General features: G+C 41.2%; 1 protein-coding gene across 1 annotated transcript in view; it reads right to left on the reverse strand.

Annotated features, from left to right (window-relative positions):
* The window catches only part of PGGT1B (protein geranylgeranyltransferase type I subunit beta), a 62,623-nt gene that overhangs the window by 15,649 nt on the left and 22,762 nt on the right, over positions 1–24,212 (reverse strand). The window contains exons 3-5 of the mRNA XM_065406562.1: positions 12,011–12,078; positions 5,535–5,686; positions 105–237 (exon numbers count right to left, since the gene is read on the reverse strand). Of these exons, the coding sequence (XP_065262634.1) occupies positions 105–237; positions 5,535–5,686; positions 12,011–12,078 (353 nt within the window). The remainder of the gene's footprint in view (positions 1–104; positions 238–5,534; positions 5,687–12,010; positions 12,079–24,212) is intronic.

Consider the following 24,212-nt stretch of genomic DNA (forward strand, 5'->3'; position numbering starts at 1 on the left):
GCCACATGCTGCAGCATGCAGAAAACCTACGGTCTTAAGATTTGAAAAATATTATTTAAAAAACAAAACAAAACAAAAAAACCACACCACTTAGGAAAACTCACCATACTTCTTCTAATATATTCTATCGCTTTCTTCATATCCATGCCTGACCAGTTGTTCAGCATGTAGCAAATACAGGAAGCACAGTATACAAATCTCATGTCATTCTCGCTACCTTCAAGCACAGCACAGAAACTAAAAGAAATACAGAGTTTTCTCATTATGCATTGCAAAGGCTATCACATTATGAACACACACACACAAAAACACCACCCCAGGCTAGTTTATCATATACTTCTCATCTCAAGAGGAAGTTCCTTAAATATTTCAAACTGTAGTCTTCAGAAGGACAATACTATGTCCCTATTTGGAAAGGCAACTAATCCAACCATATATTTTAGTTTGCTTGCCCAGATCAGGCACCGGCCTTGGATTTTGTGCTTTCACAACCTCAAAAACAAGACTGCAACGCTTCGCTTTACAGCTTCCTGACAAGACTTCATTTGGCTCAAATATAAGCAGTTTGAATACTTAGCAGCTTTAAAAACATTTGAAGCAGGTTAAGTGTGCAGAAGTATTTTTAAATGGCTTCTTACTAGATCACCAGTCTGGAGTACTAAAGTCATCCTTGTGTCTCTAAAAGCTCTACATAAACCTTTGCATTGGGCCATACAACAAGAGTAGTGTGTCCAGCTGAGGTGCAAATCAATGTCTGCATGCACACTGGGCTATTCACGTGCCTAAGTTGGACAAACAAATGCACACTTGCAATTTCTTGACACAAACATCTGAGAATTTAGTCCATTAAATGTTAGTCAGTTGCTCGAGACAGTAGGCTCAATTCTGGAAATATCACACACTGTTGTATACACCCCTTTGAATTTGGAATTTTCAGTTTATGAAAGCAATTTAGCATTGTATTTTAATAATTTTGAGTTCTTGAAAATGGTTTAACTTTGTAGAACTCTATCATGTGATATCCATGTAAGTCTCACCTGACTCATAAATTAAGCCAACACTTCTATTTTAATTAACACTGCTGTCTCAGTTTAATAATGAAATGGATCATAGTCCTTTCCGAAATAACACCATTACACCCTACTCTTAATTATAGGCTCTCTCAAAGCTGCTATCTGTTCAATTTTTAACTACCCACATAGAATGTGTGACCTAAAACAAGGTCTTTTCATTAGCTATAAACCCAACCTAAATTGCTAGACATTTTTTAACTTAGTTTTTTCTAAGTAAAGGGATCCACGTTTTACAAATGTCTATCAGATGTGTGGATCTGAGACATTTATAATAGCAGTGCAATTTATTTTAATAAGTAAAATGTAGGCTAATTAATCTCTTTATACTAACAGCCCATTAGTCTGTCAATCCAATTTCCTTACTCAGAGAGGGATAAGAACTAGAATTTTATCCTTAGACGATTAAAATGGACAATAAGCATTTAGATAATCCTGATCTATCCAGGTTATGCACACACAAAAGCTGAATTGTGTAAAACAGTTAATTTGAGAGGGTACATGTATAATTTTCACTGCTAAGCAACAATTATTCAAACAGTTTAGTATAGATATGGCTTTACAAATAGACTAAATACTTAGAACCTGGATTTTAATACTATGAATGGGAAGCATAACAGCACAACCAGTTAGAACCTACCAGTTTCTAACAAATTACATGCACTTCTCTTGCTACTGTACACTTTATAAAGACCATTCAGGTTACGTTTTCATTTCCAATGCTGATTTTTACAGAGAAATTTGGGAGTTGAGATGAATGTTATTTAAGTTTTAATCCCTCTGTATTAGACCAGCTCTGCTTCCTTAAGAAGCTGCTATATTTAATGGTTCCAACTCCAAAGAATGGGGAGTGTCGGTTAGGCAATATCTTATTTGCCTCTTACTATATTTTAATAGTATGGATGGGCTCCCTTGGCTAGTATTCAACTGTCAAATTGGGGCAATTCTCTCCTCCAAAACTGAACACCAGATAGGAAATATTCTCCCTTAGTTACCAAGTGATTTAGAGGTCAATTGCTAACTTCCCTTGCACTGCAGTCAAAACAGATTCCACTTATGGTCAGATTTGCTGGGGTACTAATGCAAATACCCTGGACAAACCGAGGATTCAGAAATGGAAGGGATGTTTTTACAGTCAAGATCCCAGGGCAGTTCATTCATGAAGGAACATGCTCTTTTCAAAGATTGACAGCAGGACCTCTAGGGAAGTGCTACACACAAATTTCTACAAGGTCTAACAATGGATTCACAGACAGAAGGTAATAAAATCACAGATCAGAACTCTACATGTAACCAGCTCTGGTGTTTTTTCTATACAGTCTTCTACCCAACATTTCCTGTGCACCCCTCCAAGCCTTTCTATTCTAGCTTAATTTAAAAAAATAAACAAACACCTCTTTAGATACACATTTAGTTTAATATGTTAAATTCAGATTATTAAGTCAGTCTTATAGCAGAATGTGGGCTACTTTAAAGACAGAGCAAGCCCTATTACCTCTTACATTTCTTCAATTAACATCCTAGTTAACTAAGACTATATTGAATTTCAAATACATTTTAAAGTGCATAGATAGCAAGAGTTATTTCACTATATGAGCTTTCAGTAGGCTATCCTGACTGAATCTGGAACAAAACTCAGGCTTATGAAGACCTACCAACATTATGATGGTCTTCAGAAAAAAAATCTTGGGTATTTCTAAAGGGCACCTCTGGTTTCTAGAAGAAAACAGCTTAAGTTTCATGTTCTAATGTAGTACACAATGCTTGGATTTTTGCTATATCTTTAAAAGTTGCGTCTAGGACTCCCAAATACCTGTCATGAAAAAAAGGCTCAGAAGAGACTGTTCTGTTTTCATAAACAAATTGTTGGCTTCATTCAATCTTACAGATGGTATTTCTGGGGGTCACAGTCTTTTTGACTGATATATATTACTGTGGATCAACACAACTGGATCCACAGAGAGGGAATTCAATTAATGCCTGGCATTCATTATTAGAATTTAGCAGCTTGGGGGTGCCAGACAGCAACTGAAGGTTATGCTGACATCATCTAACATTTATGCTTTCTGTAACAGGATTAATTTTTTCTGCTCCACCTTTTCTGGAAGCAGAAAAAAAGCTAGTGATTGGTTGACTTAACAGTGCCTAAGTATGGTTAGTTCTCCAGACAACCTAAAAAATTATTTAAGAGCCTGAGAGCCCCACATACTGTTCAAAAATCTCAGTCTGTTGAAGAGTTTTATTAGAAAAACTTGAGTTTGTACACTGGGTCTCTTGCATCTCTCTTCTAATTACAAGGAAAGGAATCACCAAAACACGTTAATTATGCTTTTCACGGTCTTTAAAATCAATCACTCAAAGAGCTACCATAAGGAATCAATCTACATTCCCACTAAAGACCAACTGGGAATCACAAAACATAGAACATAAAAACAAAACAGTCTTCTTAACGTGAACTATTCTTAACTCAACAATAGATGAACAGTTTAAGAATAGTGCTTACTTTAAAATAAGTTTTACACAGATATGCAGTGCTTTCTAACAGGAAAGCCAATATTTTCAGTTCTACAGTGCGTTGGATGTAACATGTTCTCAGCTAGAAAAGATCACTGAAACAGCAGCAGCCACTAAGGGTTTGTTTACACACAAAAGTTGCACAGCTTTAATTACATCAGTGTAATTTAAAGCAGTAGAATCCCCTTATCTTAGATGAAGTTATATTGCTACAGAGGTGTTTTATCAATGTAGCGATTCCTGTATAGGAAGGGGAAAATAAGACAAATATTAGTGTCAAGGTGCCTTGTACCTATAATGGCCCACTCTAGGGCTGTGCTGGTTAACTATTTTGGTTAAAAAAAAAAAAAAAAAAAAATCACAACACTAACTGAACAGGTTTTGTACCAGTACAAGAACTCTTTGCAGATCAGTCTTGAGACAACAACCTCACTGGCTGGGTGATGTTGAAACACTATTTTTAGTACTGAAACAAACACTGCTAAAAAAATTTAAAAAATTGGAAAGTTTTTTTTTTTAAATGCATACATACCCTTTATATATTATATACACACTTAATGTAGTAACTAAGCTAAAGCATTCTGATTTATAACTAGAGTCATTTTGAGGGGAAGCTATTAGGTAAGGAAGTTTGTGATTTCATTAAAAACGAAAGTCTGATTTACTCTGCTATATTCATGTTGATGTTCCTCATTCAGACTGGACAAACTAGCTGTTTACACACAATTATGTACTAAGCTGCAACTTTGGGTTACACATACTGCAGCAGAATGTGTGTCTAACTTTCTCATGTTAGAAAATAAAAACTACTTGTGGGTTTTTTTTAAATGGACATGCACAAAGATTTTGGTCCCAACGACATCTGTATCCTTCTAAATAGGACAAGACATCAGGGCATAGAGCCAGCAGTAGAGGCTGCAAATTGGATCAGCGGTCCTGGCATGGATAGAGCTCTGAATAACTGGCATTAGCACCCAGATAAGCATATTTCCTAATGACATTTAAACCTTTTGACATTTGACTTCAGAGTTAGCGACCATTGAAGAAGATGCATTCCATCTCTAGAGACTAAGGTATTCTGAGGAGACTGTGCAGAAAGTCAAACTTCGCTGTAGCATAGTACTGCACATATTGCACTTCTGCGAGCTTTCTTCTAGCAAGACCTAGTGTTTCCAGCACCACAGAGAGATACCCATGCTCCACATGCCATTTGCTCACTGTGTTAGAGGCAGACTGAAAAGGTTAGCGTACTGCTTGGAGGAAATGAGTATGGAGAAAAGATTTTTTGGGGGGTGAGGGGGGTGCAGGCTGACCAATTGCCTCTCACTGACTACAAGCAGAATCACTCAGTATCTATTATTGGATCTGAGGAACACAATAATGCTCATTTATGCAATGGAGTTCATCTTTACTGACTGCAGAAAAAGAATCCAGATATGGTAGGGATCCCTAGTATCCTCTTTCTCCACCCAATTATACCCCTGAATCTCAACTTCTAACTTTCATCCTCTCAGTGCCACTCCTAAGTCAGTGAGAAGTAGTCATCAGACCTAAGCAAATCTCTCTTCCCAGAAGGCACAGAAAGCTGCCTTGACAGTGCTCCACAGAGTTACACAACCAGAGAATGTGAGGGTGTGTCAACGTTCACTTCAGCTCTCCTGAAAGGCACCATACAAAGCACTACCATCATGTCACCAGGCCAGCCAGTAACTTTCCAATAGTGAATGTGCACTGGGCCAAGAAATCAGTCAGTCCTGGAATGCATCAAGACCCCAATAGAGTAACTTGCCTATATTCTAAAGTTTTCACACCAACCACAGCAAACAAAATTCTGGAAGGTGGACAAGACATAACACTGATATTTAACGGGGGTGAAGTGTATATTTTATTCCATGGTTAGATTTTCATCAAAAATTTCCAGTGTCTCCTGTAATAAAGAACGTCCTGTACCTTCCATCTTCCAGTTGGAGAGCTCTCAGTCCTGCCAAGCAGGCATCTTTATTTACTCGACTCAAGTCATCTCCAAGAATAACCAAGCATGATAGTCCAGTGTATGTCATTGCTATGTGCCCACTGTCATAGGGATGAGATATACCAGGACCCTAAAATTAAAAGAAAATACATTTAACTTATTTTGATTTCATAAGCTCTTGAATTACAATTAAGTATTCAATGAATTACATTTACAAATTCAAAGCGTTGACAATATTTTAAAGATAATGTTAATCTCTGCATTCATTTTGCAGAAGTGGAATTTATGTGACTAGACATGCCTGAAAAAACTATATAATTGCATAGCTTCATCTAACACTTTTGCTGAGGAGCAAGAAGCTTACAAATACTTTAAAGAAAAACTTAAATATGAAATTGCAGAACTACCAACTGTGATATGGAACTTATTGCTTAAATCAGCCACTGTATCAGATGAATGGAGTATTGCTAATATAACACCCATATTTAAAAAAGGCTCTAGAGGCAATCCTGGAAATTACAGACTGGTAAGCCTAACTTCAGTACCAGGCAACTGGTTGAAACTACAGTAATTATCAGACACAGACAAACACGATATGTTGGAGGAATAGTCAGCATGGCTATTGTAGCATTCCTCACCAGTCTATTAGAATTCTTTGAGGGGGATGAACAAACGTGTGGACAAGAGTGATGCAGTCAATGTAGTGAATTGGACTTTCAGAAAGCCTTTGACAAGGTCCCTCACCTAAGGCACTTAAGCAAACTCAGCAGTCATGGGATAAGAGGGAAGGTCCTCTCATGGATCAGTAACTGGTTAAAAGATAGGAAACAAAGGGTAGGGAGAAATGGTCAGTTTTCACAAAAGAGAGGTAATTAGTGGTGTCCCCGCAAGGATCTACACTGTTCAAAATATTCATAAATGACCTGGAAAAGTGGGTGAGATAGCAAAGTTTGCAGATAATACAAAATTACTCAAGATAGTTAAGTCCAAAGCTGACTGCGAAGAGTTACAAAGGGATTTCACTAAATTGGGTAACCAAATGGCAGATGAAATTCAATTTGTAAATGCGAAGTAACGCACACTGGAAAACAATCTCAACTATACACACAAAATGATGGGGACTAAATTAGCTGTTACCACTCAAGAAAGAGATCTTGGAGTCATTGTGGATAGTTCTCTGAAAACATCCACTCAGCATACATAGTCAATCAAAAAAGCTAACGATGTTAGTAACCGCTAGGAAACGGGTAGATAATAAGACAGAAAATATCAAAATGCCACTACATAAATCCATGGTATGCCGATGCCTTGAATACAGCATGCGGGTCTGGTCACCCCATCTGAAAAAAGGTATTAGGATTGGAAAAAGTACAAAGAAGGCAACGAAAATTACTAGGGATATGGAACAGCTTCCATACAAGGAGAGATTAAAAAGACTGGAATTGTTTATCTTAGAAAAGCCATGTCCACGTGGGTGGTTGGGGTGGGGTATGATAGAGGTCTATAAAATCACGATTGGTATGGGAAAAGTGAACAGGGAAGTGTTATTTAGCCTTTCACTTAACAAAAGAACTAAGGGTCACCCAATTAGGCAGCAGGTTTAAAACAAATGTAAATATGTACTTCACATAATGCATAGTCAACCTGTGGAACTCATTGCCAGGGGATGATGTGAAGGCCTAAAGTTTTACTGGGTTCAAAACAGAATTAGATATCATAAATTGTTCCTCTGTCTGTAAAATGGAGATAATGGTCTAACTTCAGTTATAAGGTGCTGTGAGATCTATGACAAAGCACTATATAAGAGCTAGGTATTATGTAGGTAGTATTATTAGGATACATTTCATTTAGATGGATTTCCCCCAAGCATTTTATAAGCTACAGTGGATGCTGCTTAATGGCAATCCTACTATCAACAACTTTTGCTTTATACCAACATTTTACTGTGAACCAATGCCACCCCATTTACTTTAATGTTAAAGGGATTCGAACTTTGCCAACAGGCATGCCATTTAACAACTTTGGGGGGGATGGTTGGGGGGTGGGGGGAGAGAGAAGAGGAAGAAGAGGGAAGAAAGGCCCTGGCTGTAAGCAGGTTTACAGGGCTGCAATCAAGGAAAGAAGCGCTGGGGCTGCACAGTAGCTCTCCCTGTGCTCTGTCCTACCCTGGCGCTGGGTGTACAGGTTTGGCATTGTCCCAGTGCTTCCTTCCTTCCCTGGCTGCAGCAAACCTGCTTGTGGTCAAGGACCCACAGTCCATACAGGAGGTAACAGGCTGTGGCACCTGCCTCCTTGCGCAATGGAAGACACCTCCTCCCCCCACCACACCGGAATCCCAGTGCTGTGGGCTCTGAGAGGAGGCAGCAGGCAGGGCAGCAGTGGGGCTGCAGCCCAGATGCTGGGGCTTTCCACATGGAGTGGGGGCACTGGGGACCCATGGAGCTGCACAATGTCTCTTTGCGCTCTCTGGGTTGCTTCCTGACCTGGCATGCAGGACCCGGGCTCAATAAATTCCAGCACTTCCTTCCCTGATAGCAGCCCCGTAGGCAAGTTTGGGGGGCTGTAGCCAGAGCAAGCACATCCCAGGGCTTCCTTCTCTGGCTGCAGCCCAGCAAACCTACTTTCAATCTTACTGTCAACTTCCAGGTTATCCCTTCACTGAGGTAGAACAGAGGTGCAGAATGGGAAGTCATAGTGGGCCTCACTCACTGTCCTTCTGCCGCAGCTGCTCCCAGAGAATGTCTGCGGAGGGAAAAAGTCTCCAGTCCTGGCATTAACTCCACACCTAGGACCATGTTGCTCTTCCTCCCATGGCTCAGATGACTGGTAAAGGAAGAGAGGTACAAAGCCCAGGCAGAGTAGACAGGATGTTGTTTTTGCCATCTCCTCTTACACACCCACCAATCAGCAAACTGCATAGTACTTTATTTATCTGGTCTACACTACGACTTTAATTCGGATTTAGCTGCTTTAATTCGAATTAACGCTTGACCCGTCCACACAACGAAGCCATTTAATTCGAATTAAAGAGCCCTTTAATTCGATTTCTGTACTCCTCCTCGACGAGAGGAGTAGCATCAAAATCGGTATTGTTAATCCGAATTAAGGTTAGTGTGGCCGCAATTCGATGTTATTGGCAATTAGATGTTATTGGCTACCCACAATGCAACGCTCTGGAAATCGATGCTACTACGGTAGCTTGGACGCACACCACCGAATTAATGGTGCCTAGTGTGGCCGAATACATTCGAATTTATAAAATCGGTTTCCTAAATTCGAATTATATAAATTCGGATTAATCCTGTAGTGTAGACATACCCTAACTTCGAGAGGGAGTTGTCCCTGCTGGGATTAGAACACGGTTTTAAGGATTCTAGGCACTTCAACTCTGAAGGTTACAAGACTACGTCCTTCCATCCAACAGATCTCCCCTCTCAATTACTTTTATTCTCAGTAGTCCACTGCCCATGATGCTCTTCTGACCCCAAATATATGCACCCAGGGGAGTTATCACAAATTCCAATGTCTAGGACCATAGAATCAAGCTCCATCACAATAAATATTCAGTTTATAAATGACTGTTAAAGATAGAGTCTTTTTTCCACAAAACCTACATTTGGAGCTGACATTGCCCTGATAGTGTCCCTTGTAACCTAGGAGGGTAACCAGATTTCTTTCCAAAGTGTTTTACAATCTAACTTGGTCAAATAGATTAAAGTAAGCCATTAACAGGTGAAAAGAGTTTGGAAAAGTTCCATGATACTTTGCAACAATTGCTTATATAACATGCAAGTAGGTCAATCATCATTGAATTTCCAAAGCTTTTAATGCAATGGGATTATATAAAACAGGAATAGCCAAAATGCTTAAATTGTTTTACTTTGCAAGTCCAGGAAGAAGAGGAAAGATGCCAGCACTAATTATATACGACACTGAAAGAGTCAGATAGTGTAATTCTCCCATTTGTCTGTGACTTTGTGTCTACAACTGACCCTGCAGCAGCCGCTCCTGTCCCAGATCCCCTCTCCAGGCATTGCAGCCAGGCCCATGAGATCGCAGCACCATTCAGGTTTGACCCAGCTGCCTCTCAGCCATCACCACAGGGTGGGGGGGCCAAACCTGAGCTACACTGCAACCCAACATGTCAGGTCACAACATCCAGAATAGGAGCCTCAGTCTAGTTCGATGGGACGCAGGAGCTACCATTGCCCCTGTGCCAGAGGTGAGGAAGGAGCCCCGCTAGACCCTGGCGCTGCCACTTTGTGTGCCCAGTCCTGCCTCAGCACAGCAGAATGGGACTAAACCTCTTGAGGGCCCCTCCCAACCCTATATTTCTATGATTCTATATCATTTAAAGCCAGCTTCATCATGGCAAGGGTTCCATAGTTTTTGTTTCTTTCATTAAATCACTTTAATTTATTTGAAAAGGAAAGAAGTAGCATTGGCAATATTTTAAGCCTTTTTTTATATATATCAATTCTCACAAAGGCAGATCCAATTCCTTTTCACCAAAGGCAGTAGAGAATGTATTGATGCATGAATGTAAAAATGTGCTGATATATGAATAGTTTTTAAACTAAAGAATGTATATTAGCTGACTTTTACAGATTACCCCCTGGCCTCTTTCTACAGGCTAAATTATGAGAGCATAGGACAGTGTATTGGCCAGCAACAAATTTCCTGACAAGAGAAGATTCACGTCTTAAATTGTGTGCTGTTTGAACATACGCATCAAAATGAAAAAGCACCAGTGAAATGATGACACCCTGTAACCATATTTAGCACTTTATATCCTTTTTGCTAAGCCCAGTTCCTCAAGCTTTGTGCAGGAGAGAGGATTTGGGCATAAATGAGTCGCCAAATGATGCATGCCCTGATTTAATATACTGCGTTAAATTGTTTAAACTTTTATTTCAATATTATGAATGATACAGTCATTTAGTAGCCACCCCTATGGTGGATGAGTCCACTCACTCAATGTTGCACTAGTGCTGTGGGATAGCCATCAAGTTCTGATTATATGGTGATTTGAAGAAGAGGACTGGCTTACAGTATCAGACCAAAGATGTGTTTACAACCTTATTCAGGTTTTGGATGGTTATTTACATATTTAAAGGTCAATAAGATTTTAACAAGAACTCTTAAAAATTACAGACCCTCGGCTATGTTTATTTCTGTAAGAGTGTTACAGAGACTAATTTTTTCCCCCCATGAGGCTGCGTAACAGTTCAGTATGTAGTGGATTATGACTGAGGCTAATGCCAATCATAACAGGTGACAAATTCATCTGATTATTGCAATGTTAGAGTAAAATGATGCAGACACAAGTTATGGTGTAAAAAGGGGGCAGATCCACAGCAAACCAAGAAACGAAGATTACGCGCTGCGAATGCAGTGCCTAGTGCAGAGATGCATTAACTCCCCTTCACAATTCTTTAGCTTTGCTGAATAGATACTGTGGATGTAAATTACAAAAAACAAAGGGTGCCACTCTGTGCACCCAAGCAGGAAACTGCTCTGCTGCCTGGGCTGATTTGCTATGCAAAAGGAGCAGGTAAGTTGTTCCTCCAGTGTCAATCAACTCCTGTGCATAGATACCCACCCTCTCCTCCCACGTTCAAACCCCCATAAAATCCTCTGACCCTTCTCTCCCCATCCAGATTCTTGGCTGGAATCTGTCCCCCACCTGAAACTACATTCCATTTCCCACATATTAGCAGCAACTGACTTGTCTTCACCACCCTCCCAGATGCTGCATAAATCCCCTGCCTTCTGCTGCCTCTCCCTGTTCAGCTTACCACTCTATTCGTATCTTCGAAGCCTATCAAATCGTCTTCAGCAGCCTCTGTTCACTTCCAGTTTCCCATCATTAAAAGCAATGGCTCTGCTATTCCCCACATTTCCCATCCCCTTGATCCTCAATCCCATTCATGTCCGTTCCCCCCCCCCCCACACACACAACAACAGATGTGAGTAGGGTCTCACCCATATTTGAGTAAGATTCCGGTGTCCTGAGGTTGAACACAGAAATACTGAGTATCTCCTCTGCCATGCGGAATTCTGCTTTTTCTGGACAGGGGCCACATGTAGTTCTTGGACCAGAGAAGATTTTTACCCAGTAAGGTCTAGTGGATTGCAATTAGGAACTCCCATTTTCCAAGCACTGACAATTTGTTGTGTAGTTTGGGCAATCTACAACCTATATACCCGTTCCTTCATCGCCATTTGTAAATAGAGAAACAGTACTGTGTGGGGGTGTAGTGGGTTTTTTTTTTAAACTATGCAAATGCAAACAATTAAATATTAATTTCTTTAAAAGGATTCCTGGTTCTATATTCACTTCATGGTTATGTAGTTATGCTCAAGAAGCCACAAGATCATTTACTAGTTATTACAGGGATTGTCTCTCTCTCTCTCTCTCTCATGCGCGCACACACACACACAGCCAACTAACCTTGGATGGATTGAATGGCACCCCCAAATATGAAGATCCTCGGAAGCCACAGCGATTTAAATTTGATCCTAGGAGGGGAAAAAATAGCTCATTTACTCTGTTGAAACAGCCATTTAAAATTATTACTCTCTGTATAGGATCCAGACATGTTAATTCAACATAATTCAAAACGTTACCATAGCTTGCATTTTTCTTTTCAGTACATTGGCAATCTCAGCATATTATTTCAGCGAATAGAAAGTTCTTTCAGAATGATCTTCGTGCCAAGGACCAAAGATGCTTCACCTGGCTGAAATATATTTTGTGCTAGTTGAAATTTCCTCCATTGTTTTGAAAGAGGAAATTGCCTAGTTGGAAAAACATAGTATAAACAGGTTGTTTTCCTCTAGATTTCCATCCACCAAGACTGTTTAAGATCAACTGCAAAGCAGAGTCAACTACTATGGTTTTAAGTGGGTACTGATTTTTTAGCCATTTCATAATGATGGTAGATAGGCTCATTACGTTAAACCACACAGGATATGATCTAAGAAATTAAAATAGCCTGAAAGGTTACAAGATTTAATAACAGCATTGCTTATCTCTCTCCTCCAAAATCATGAGAAGCTTTTATAAGAGAGAAAAATTGCTCACTTAGCAATCATTCAAATGTGAAACTCTTATTCACAGGTTTTATATTGTGTTGATCTTCAGGATATCTTAGTACTTAGGACATATGAATGCATACCACACACAATCAAAAGTCAAGCACAGCACAGGTCCTCTACACAGCTCAAATATGCCTCTCTGAGCTGCAGTAACATAGCTGGCTTGACTCAAGGGCTTCCAGAGAGGAAAGGCTAGTTAGTGTTCTAATTCCCCTCAACTAGGTGCTCTTAAGCCCCCTTAATTTTGCTGTTATACCCTTAGCTCTGATCTAAAAGTCCTAGCCCGTCTGGATTGGAGAAACTAACTAGACAATGTAGTTACACAGCAAGCCATAAGAATCTAATACAGATGAACTGTGCACAGATACAGAGGCATCTTACACTGGTGTGATTTACCAGTCGAGGCCCCACTTTATATCTGTGTGTCATGTCTACAGTAGAAACTTACCAGTAACTACACTGATACAAGTTTCTTTAACAGAAAGGTCCCTAGATCTAGTTTCTCAGCACTGCAGTGAAGGCCCCATTGTGCTGGGCCTCTGTATAAGCAAGTAGCAAGAGAGTCCCCAGCCCAAAGAGTTTTAGAATTCAATTTTAGACCAGATGCAACAAGTGTGAAACAATGAGGGAAGAGGAGAATGAGGACGTGGTTATGACACAAGATCATGTGGCTACAGAAATTCATCATCATGTTCCCATTATGCCTCTGGCGTTTAAGGCAGTGACAAAACTCCTCCACTCCTGACTGTTTCTGGCAAGTCTTTCAATGGTTCCCCAGCTGTACCTCAGGTTTTTCAGCTTGGCTTCCACAGCTCTTCGCCATGTTGTTTGCGGGCAGCTTCGTTTTTGCTTGTCTTCAGGTGTCCATCTTATTGCTACTCTGGTGATGGAATCAGTTTCCATCCAAAGCACATGGCCAATTCATCTCCAACGTCTCCTGGCAACGATGGTGCTCAGATCTTCTTGGCTGCACTGTGTCAACAGTTCTTGGTTTGAGATTGTTCTGGGCCAAAAGATAGAGGATTTTTCCAAGGCAAGTTGTATGGAATGAACACAGTTTGGACATGTCATGCTCTCTCATTCCCTGGCATTCTGCACTATAAAGTAATGTTGAAAGTACACAGCTCTGATAAATCTTGAGTTTGGTTTTGTATGTTGATGATTTCCAGACTGTATTTAAGCTCCTGAAGGTGTTCCTGGCTTTACTGATTTTGTTCCAGATGTCCTGGATTGTTCCACCGTCCTGGCTGATGGTGCTGCCTAAGTATACGAATGTTTCTACATTGGTGAGAACATAATCCTCCATCTGTACTGGTGATGGTGAGGCAATAGTAAAAGGTCATGATACCTATCCTACTGCGGTTGATTCTCAGTCCAATTTGCTGGCTGAATGTGTTGAGTCGAGTTGTTTTTTCTTGTATAGGGTGTTGGGTATGTGATAGGAGAGCGAGATCCTCTGCGAAGTCCAGATCTTCAAGGGACGAGAAGGGTGTCTATTTAATGCCTCTTGCGGGGTCATCCTTAGGATTTATGGGGCCCTACGCAGTATTATTAAACTGGTGCCCCTATGTCTGATGGCAGTCCATGGGTGGAGGAGGTGGGGGGGGGGAGGGACCAGGCAGCAAAGGATACTGAGCCGCTTGGCCCACCTCACGGTGGCAGAGAGCCCCAGTTCCCAGCAGAGAGCCCCGTACCCTCTCCCTCACACAGAATGCGCGGCACCGATGCATTCGGCTCTATGAATACGGCCCCTGCCTAAGGAGACTGCAGTGCGCACTGGGTGTGCGGGAGCCGACCTGCTCTTATCTGCCGTCATGGGCAGTGGGGTGAAGCTGCCGCTTGGGGAGGCTAGCTCGCCAGCCCACCTGGGGCCCTGCCCATACTCCACCCCTGCTCTGCCCAGGCCCCGCCCTCTCCCCACTGTCTCCCTTCTCTCTTCCCTCCTTGATCACCCCCTTCCAGCAAAATCCCTGAACCCAAAAAAAGCAAATGACATTTGAAAAACAAAAACAAAACAACTCTTCTGCAATTTCTTTCTAAAGAAAATGGAGCATGTTTTCCACTGCATGCCAGAAGGTGAAGAATGGACATACAGAAGGTACCTAATTAAAAGAACTAAACTTGGAAATAAAAAACGTCAGTCACAGGTTTTTTGATACACGCTGAAGTTTGTCAGATTTATTTGCAAAAACTTTGTAGTAAGGGGAAGTCAGCTGTCCTGCTGAATACAACATTAAATATTATGGAATACATGATGCAGCTCTTCTCTGTTTTACATTTTCTTAATCTGTATTTCTAAGCTGATTTTATATTTTAAATGTACTCTTAAGCCTTCATAAAATAATCATTCCAGATTATTACATATTTAACTCACTGAAAGACATTTTAAATTAAAATCAGTCAGAGGTTTAGTGTGTTCAGAACAATGTTCATTGCTTTTAGAAAAAAGGAAACACTAATTTACTTTGTGTGATCTCCATAACAATAGACATTTATGAAATTTCACCAACTTTAAAAAATATATTTCCAAATATTTTAGGCATAACAAAGGATTTTATATCTTACTAAGGTACTGATTTTGCTAGAGGGTTCTCTTAAAACTAGTAATAGAATAGAAGTAAAGAAAGGGAAACTCGGTTGTCTAGCTATCTGGCAGGAAAGGGGTGTTGTCCCTTTAAGGGCTCTCTTCAAGGGTTTTTTAGGGATGTGATTTTATCATCTTCAGCAACACACTAATGAAATATTTTTAAAGCAAATTTTAAACTAAGGTCCTGTAGACTAACATGTTCTGAGTAAAAACAGATTTTAAAATTTTTATTAAGATGTTAAAAAACGTGAACGGTACAGAGTTTAAGCATAGAAGTTTCTGGTTATCAGGGAACAACGTACAGATTATCGAGGGTGCAAAGTTTAGTTTAAGATCGGGTGGCATAAGGAATACATAATCTGCAATATCCCCGATTGGGGGTAAAAGGTTTATGGGTCGAAGTACAGGCATTGAGATATGAGGGTATGAAGTTCAGAAAGTGGCTATGTTTGGGTGTGGGGTATAATGAGTGGATATGACGATGAGGATGGATTGACCCTCATTTGGTGAGATTTAATGTTCAGGGAGTTTATGGTTCCAGTTCATATGATCCAACAGAGAAAGTCTCTTGGTCCCTTTCTTGTTTACAGTATTGCACAACTGTTTCTGTCAGTAAATTCAGAAACTGACAGTATATACCTGGGGGTTGACAAATGCCTGTTAAATGGCTTCATTACCACTTGAATGGTTCTTGAACAGTTTCAATGTTGTGCTAATAGGTCTGGCAGGCTGGAAGGCTTTTTCACTTAAATTACTAGATCCCCTCCAGAGTAAGAGTCACCAGACTTCAGCAGCTAGCCCTGGGAGCCTGCAGGAAGGGTCAGAACAGGGATAGGAAGAGGCAGGAGGGTGGACACTAAGGCCCAGGGTGCCCCAAATTTTCAGGTGCCCTATGCAGCCACATATGCTGGGTATGCCTAAGGATGGCCCTGGCCTCCTGGCATGTCTTCTGTTGTATGCTGCATTACTCAGCGGATGGCAATGTTGAAGAGGATTGCAGACATGACACTGTTTTGAATTTAAAACTGAGCTCACTGTGATCAACACTGCATGTAAAGTTGAAATAAAAGCTTTTGATGATGTTGATTATAGGGAGAGGGATTCCATATGCCCGTAGAATGCACCATAGGCTGCTCCTGTGAATGCTATCAAAAGCCTTCTCAAAGTCTATGAAATTTAGAGTAATTTTATGTAAAGAAATTGAGTAAGTTTATGTACAGAAATTAGCTACAGCATAACTTGGTACTTACCAAGTCATTTTTTTCTAAAAATAAATAGGATCAGCTGTCTCTGACTGACACAACCAGAATCACTGGTTGGCCAATTTTTAAGGAAAAAAATACTGAAACTAAAACAGTAACAAATACGTTTAGACTTAAGTTACAAATATATTTCAAAATCATCTTGCCCATTGAAGAACAGTCTTAGGTTTATGATTACAGGGCACTTTTCTTCCTTTATAGTTTAGAAAGAAATATAGTAATGTTGCTTGTTGCATCTATGAATGTGCTGTGACTAGGGCGGTTTTGCAGTTAAACTGAATACAAGTTCCAATAGTTAAAGGAGAGGATCCAACCACAGCATCTACCTTTTCTTCTGTACGCACTACTGTGGCAAACATGGAGTGGCAATGTAATCATCTAAAAATACTAACATGTAATTTTGTAAATATCGTATGTGACCTGGTCAGTGAGGTGACATTACTGTGTATCACATTATTAGACGCTCATAAGAATATGCGGATCTAACTTAATAGGTGACTGTTGCAAAAACGAACAGGAATGCAATGCAACAGCTCCCTCCAAATGCATCCTTGGAGGAGCAATTACAGGGCAATAGCCTACCTCCAGCCCAAAGTTACACAGCTGTTTTGCCACAATTGGGAGCCTAGAGATCAAAGAGACACTAAAGAGTTAAAAGGACTTTTTGGAGAGAAGGGGGATGCATTGTGCACTGTTTTTTCCAGGAACAAAACAATCAAGATGGAAGAGAGAAAGGTCCTATGTGAATGTCTGAAGCAGTTGAACCCTTCCCAAAATTCCAGAAGAAGCTAGCTAGACATGCCTATAGTCTGTTTATTGTTTTAAGACCTTTTTCCTCTGAGATTCTAAATAAATACTTTGCTTTAAGAAGGCTGTCCGGTCACTGGATACTACTGATCTTTGCTTCCAGAGGAGCAAGTAATGAACATTACTAGATGACCTCTCGAGGTCCCTTCCAGTGCTACACTTCTATGATTAACTCAGGGCTGCTGAGGTGATCAGTTAGCACTTGGGATCACAGCCTAGGTCCCAGTCTGAGAGTGGGAAGATCGAGAGATTCCATCCTGAGACAGCTTGATGTCTGAGACCTGAATGGAGCTGCACTTAGAGACCTGGAGGGGTCAGTGATGCACTTAGCCTGAGACCTGAGACAACTACAACAAAGAAAATGTGGTTTTAAAAATAAATTCATTTTTAGAGATGCCAATTTCTAACTTCCTTTCAGTACTTCTACCTGTCAGGGAATGCAGTTCACGGATTCCTTTCTTGCACTATTTTGGTGTTTGATGTCAGAAACAGAATCCTGAACCCAGTAGCTAATTTTCAATTAAAACAAAAACAAACAAAAAACCCACACACAGTTGCGACTAGACTGACTTATTTTTTGGACGTTTATTTTAGTGAGTCTTCTGGTCAACTAAACCAATATACTAGTCTAGACTCTAGAGTTTTGGTATTTCCTGGCTAGCAGCTTAGAGGTAATGCCCTCACTCCATGGGAAGGGAGACAGCACTCTAGTGATCCTCACCCATGACTAAGGAACTCCAAAGGGAGACATCTTTTCATCCCAAGTAAAAGGGCTATTTGTATTTCATGCCAATATGTGGATGCTTCCAAGAGTTGCATAGCTATACTGCAATTAGATAGTCATATTCCAAGTAGCAGTTCCAGAGTTTAAAAATAGAAGGTTTTAAGCTGACAGAGGAAGTGACAAAAAGGAAGTGAAAACAACTAACTTTTAGCTGGGCAATTCTGGTGTGAACAAGTCAGACCAAAATATTTATACATCTGTTACATACAGACAGAGCACTGGTAGAGCTTTCCTTCTGGCTGGATGCTCCCTAGGCTGTTGTGTTTGGAGCCCATCTCACAGGGCTCTGAGTGCTCTTTAAGCTTCCTGAATCTGAACAGAGTCCAGGCACTGCCTCTGACTTGGGATGTTTAGGCACACACTTGGGGTGCAGCCTTGGTTTAGCACTCCCTCCTGAGAACTGAGACGACATGGTCCAACTGCCTAGCCCCTGGGGGCATGTAACAGTAAAAAAACAAACAGACAGGTTTTGCATTGGATTCTAAACACTATTTACTCTTTATTAAGCAGCATGAGAAATACAGGTTTCAGAGTAGCAGCCGTGTTAGTCTGTATCCGCAAAAGGAACAGGAGTACTTGTGCCACCTTAGAGACTAACAAATTTATTTGAGCATAAGTTTTCATGTGCATAGAATGGAATATATAGCGAGGATATATATACACACACATACAGAGAACATGAAAAGGTGGTTAGTTACCCTACCAACTCTAAGAGGCTAATTAATTAAGATGAACTGTTATCAGCAGGAGAAAAACAAACTTTTCTAGTGATAATCAAGATAGTCCATTTCAGACTGTTTGACAAGGTGTGAGGATACTTAACATGGGGAAATAGATTTAATGTGTGTAATGGCTCAGCCATTCCCAGTCTCTATTTAAGCCTAAATTGATGGTATCTAGCTTGCATTGTTGTAAGTTGTTTGAGTTAAACTTGTTGAGTATTTGCTTCAGGTTGGGGGGCTGTCTGTAAGCGAGGACAGGTCTGTCTCTCAAGATCTGGGAGAGTGAGGGGTCATCTTTCAGGATAGGTTGTAAATCTTTGATGATACGCTGGAGAGGTTTTAGTTGGGGGCGGAAGGTGACGGCTCGTGGCGTTCTGTTATTTTCTCTAGACAAAATAATGAACACTTATTTTCCCTGTCTCAGTTTCCTCACCACTCTGAACAGGTCTTTGGGCTTGGGCAGACGCCTCTGGGATGTCCAGGACCCTTCTTCTGAAACTTAAGGTTTCTCTTCAGAAATAAGGAGCCTCTTTCCCTCTCTAGTTCACCTAACTTTCTCTGACCTTGGCTGGTCCCACAGTTAAATGACTCCACTGTTACCAAACCAACTGTCTGTTCCTCAGGTCTCTGAAAGTCACAGAAACAGACTTCCATGACAATCTTACCGTTAATCATATGTAGATAGATTCCTCAAACCAGCACAATGACCCAACAATAAATCCTTGAAAAGAGGTTCACACAGCAAATCTGACAGAGATACCAACATGAAAATCACTTTTCTGTGAATTTCTAACCTACTATAACTAAGGGCATGTCTACATTACAAACAAGTCAATCTATGTTAGGTTGACTTACAACCACCACAGTAATTACTGAAGTGGCTGATGGCCACACCACTCTCCTTCTGCCAACGGTGCATGTCCTCACCAGGAGCACTTCCACTGACTGAGGTGGGGCGATGTGGGGGGGCTAAGAGCCAGGGCTCTCAGCTCCACACAGCTGCCTGCCAGGACCCCAGCAGCCCGTCCAGGTTCTCGGCTCCCCGCTCCAAGCCAGGGGAAGGCGGGGGGGGGGGGGAAGAGGGAGGAGAGGAGGTGCCCAGGACTTCTCGCCTTCCTGAGCACGGAGCCTCAGGGCAGTAGCCTGGCTGGGAGCGGGGAGCCATGGGCAGCCAGGATCTAGCTGCCTGGCTTTGTCAATTTCAAGGCTCCAACATGGCAGCTATGAAATTGACAAAACAGCCAACCGGCAAAGTAAGTAACAGTACTCTGTTGCCCTAAATACATCAAGATCTTGTCTACACTGCCACTTTACAGCGCTGCAAGTTTCAGTGCTGTAAAGTGGCAGTATAGACAGTGCACCAGCGGTGGGAGCCACGCTCCCAGTGCTGGGAGCTACTCCCCTCGTGGAGATGTTTTTTTTTTGTTTTTGTTTTTAATAGTGCTGGGAGAGAGCTCTCCCAGCGCTGGTACCGTGACTACACGGCAGCGCTTTAACATTGCTAGTGAAGACATACCCCAATATAAGCCCTACGCCTCTCGTGGAGGAGTTATTATGTAGATGTAGTAGGGCACTGACATTAGCAGGACAAGGCTATAATGTGTACACTGACATAATTAGGTCGACGTAAGCTGCCTTACATCGACCTAAGTGTGTAGTGCAGACCAGGCCTAAAAGTAACAAGAAGATTGCTAAACTGGAATAGACAGCAACATTTTGTTTTGGTATTTTCCAGTTTATGCATATAATACAGTAACTTCTCGCTTAACGTTGTATTTATGTTCCTAAAAAATGCGACTTTAAGCAAATCCAATTTCCCCATAAGAATTAATGTAAATGGGGGGGGGGAGGCTAGGCTCCAGGGAAATTTTTTTCACCAGACAAAAAACTATATATTACATAGATATACACACAGTGTACGTTTTAAACAATTTAATACTGTTCACAGCTATGATGATTGTGAAGCTTGGTTGAGGTGGTGAAGTTGAGAGTGGAAGAGGAAGGGATATTTCCCAGGGAATGCCTTACTGCTAAATGATGAACTAGCACTTGGCTGAGCCCTCAAGGGTTAACACATTGTTGTTAATGTAGCCTCTCATCAAGGCAGCACGAACAGGAGGGAGGGAGACAGCATAGCAGACAGACACACACCTTGTGTGTGTGTGGGGGGGGGGGGGAGAGAGAGAGAGAGAGAGATGCACACTGCCCCTTTAAGTAAGCTGACCCACTCTTAAGTGCATTGTCTTTTTAAGTGCATCAGGAAGTTGAGACAGTAGCTGCTGCCCCAAGCTCTCTCTCTGTTTCTCTCCGTCCGTGTCCCCTCCCTGCTCTATATGGAGAAGGGGTAAGCTGGGTACAGGAGCAGGGGGGAGGGGGACACCCTGACATTAACCCCCCTTTTCCCCTTCTGCACAGCAAGCCAGAGTCTCTGGGAGCAGTTCCAAGGCAGAGGGCAGGAGCAGCACATGGCAGTGGGGGGAGGGACAGCTGAACTGATAGCCTGCTGGGCGGCTGCAGCACAGGGAACTCAGGGGAGCGGGGAGCTGATACGGGGGCTGCCGGTCAACCCTGGTTCCAAGCCCCCACCAGCTAGCTGCAACGGGCTGCTCTTCCTGCAAGCAGTGGACAAAGCAGGCAGCTGCCAAACAACGTTAGAAGGGAGCATTACACAACTTTAAACAAGCATGTTCCCTAACTGATCAGCAACATAACGAAACAACGTTAACCGGGACGACTTTAAGTGAGGAGTTACTGTACTTCTGTATAAACACTTTTGCTATTTTGTTACTGTAGAGTTGTACTTTCTTCTCATGCAGTAGGTTGGTGGTGTTCCACAAGGGCTCACCCACTCTCCCTTGATGTTAATAAGGGTGTTTGCAACAAGGAGACAGAAATATTCCATTTTTTAAAAAAGGATTAAAAAAAAATAAAAAATCCAGACACACTATTTAAGAGCAATCTGTCGGAAACAGGATTTCTGGGAGCTTAAATTTATAACTTTGATAGACACTAAAAATCATGGTCTTAATAATAACACTAGAATTATAGCTTATTACAACTGTCTGTAACTCACTAATCCCTCCTTTTTGTCCTATGAACAGGGATGTTAAAAGGACCTTCAATGGTCTCTTAGTTTAGCGTAAGTTAGCACATATTCTATCTGTTCAACTTTGTATTTAGCTGTGACACGGAGTACCTTTCCCAGACCTGAAGAAGAGCTCTGTGTACCTTGAAAGCTTCTCTCTCAACAACAGAAGTTGGTCCAATAAAAGATATTACCTCATCCACCTTGTCTCTGCAATTTTTTAAGTCAATTAAAAAAAAAAACAACAACAAAAAAAAAAACCTAAAGTGTTGACAGTGGCTCAAGGAAATGCTATTACCTTGAGTGTTTCAGTACGTGAAAGGACTCTAGCAAGCTGCATGTTGTCAGCTGAAACATTTAATGTAAAGGTAGTTATGAAATAGCACCATCTAGTGTTAACTTTTGGTTTTAATGGTATGAATGCCTATTGAAAGTTTAAAGCAGCAACAAATCATCAAAATGAAGTTCATAACCACTCACTGTTCCAATTATAAACAATCATAACAAGAGACAGCTGGAAAAAGTCTTGTCTTCTGCTCAGGTGAAAGGGATCTAAGTCAAATTATCCCCCTCCCTGAACCAATTACCCCCACCACCACACCCCCCTCCCCCCCCCAGGGGAGTCAAACTCTTGCCTTGGAAAAGGCCAGATTATGTTTTAAATTATGGGCCAAGTCTACAAACGTAGGGCCACATCATAACCCTGAGCCACACCAGAACTCTCACCAGTGACAACGGGAGTTTTACACAAAGATTGAGGAAAAAAGCCCTCGTGTAGTAACTAAACTGTTCATTATTTGACTGTTGCACTAAGCATCATACAGTGGAAAAAGTGATGCAGGGCAACTTTCTCACCACTATTTCTGCCTTTTATTGCCATTTGTGCATGCAATTACCTGTTTTGTATGTATGTATAACTGTGGTAATTGCACATGCTAAGTAAAAACACTGAGTGCCTAACTTATCTGAAAATCCACACAACTTGGAAATCTGACACTTAATACACCCCACTGAAATGAAGAGAGTAGTTCTCACTGAGCTGTTTGAGACTCAGGGCACGTCTACACTACATCAACTATTGCGACAACTATGGCGCTGCAGCTGTGCCACTCTACCACTCCAGAGTAGACACTGCCTACAGTGACAGGAGTTTTTTCCCCCCATTTATGTAGGTAATCTGCCTCTCTGACAGATGGTAGCTATGTTGACAGAAGAATTCTTTCATCCACCCAACTGCATTTATAGTGGGGGTTAGGTTGACCTAACTGGGTCACTGAGGGCATGCAAATTTTTCACACTTCTGAGCTATATAGCTAAGTCAAACTAAGTTTTAGATATAAACGAGGCCTTCACAGTCTTCCGGTTGTGAACTAATCTTTGCAAGCCCAAGGGCTAGAATCTGTTTAAGATTCTGAAGAACAATCATTTGTTTTAGTCAATCATGTATCCAGCTATCTACTTCAAGTGGGCTAGATCCAAACCACAACAGAGGGTTAGATGTGAGTAGTCAAAGTGACTACCGATTGGGCAACTAAATCGTAAGCATAAAAGCAGAATCCTCAGTTGTAAGTATGACTTCAAACATATTCAATGATATTTATTTTTCTGTTTCTTCAGTGCTGGAGCTAAGAAAATGGATGGATGAGAAATGATCGTTGTAATGAATCTAAATTAAAAGTATGAGCGCGTATAGGTTCAGAAATTGCGCTTTTACTTCACATTGTAGGATCTTTATTCCCTCCTCAACAAAAAAACCCCACCACACACCTTCAATGGGGAAGGAAAGAAAGAAGGGAAGGAGAGTCATCTCCTCTCTAGTTTAGTCTATACTAGAAAATGTTTGTCGGAATAGCTATACTGGCAAACCCTCTTGGTATAATCTATACTAGTAAGAGTCTACGCTAGTATAGCTTATACCAGTTCCCCGAACAAAGTAATCACACCCCAACCAACATTATTATACCAGCAAAAGTTTCTAGTGTACACCTGGTCTAGGTCACTTTCAAATCCAGCAGAGTTTTGCAGAGACCAAATGTTCTTACCATTGGATCTGTGGTGTTCATCTATGATGGATATTAACCCATCACAGGAAGGGTGGGTTTAAAATCGGGGGCTATGAGTCCACTGTCGCTAGCAACAGGTGCTAAGCACCTTATCCCACTATACAGAGAGATGTGCACGGGTCTCCCTGCATCTGTCCTAACTGCTTTCTTCTTCTTTTGGAAACACCCAACAAAATCAAAGAAGATATTAATAAAATGGAGACTTTATTCAAGGCAATTCAGAAGCAGGTCGGACACAGTCCAGG

The sequence above is a fragment of the Emys orbicularis genome, chromosome 6 (assembly GCF_028017835.1).
Source record: "Emys orbicularis isolate rEmyOrb1 chromosome 6, rEmyOrb1.hap1, whole genome shotgun sequence".
Taxonomy (NCBI): Eukaryota; Metazoa; Chordata; order Testudines; family Emydidae; genus Emys; species Emys orbicularis.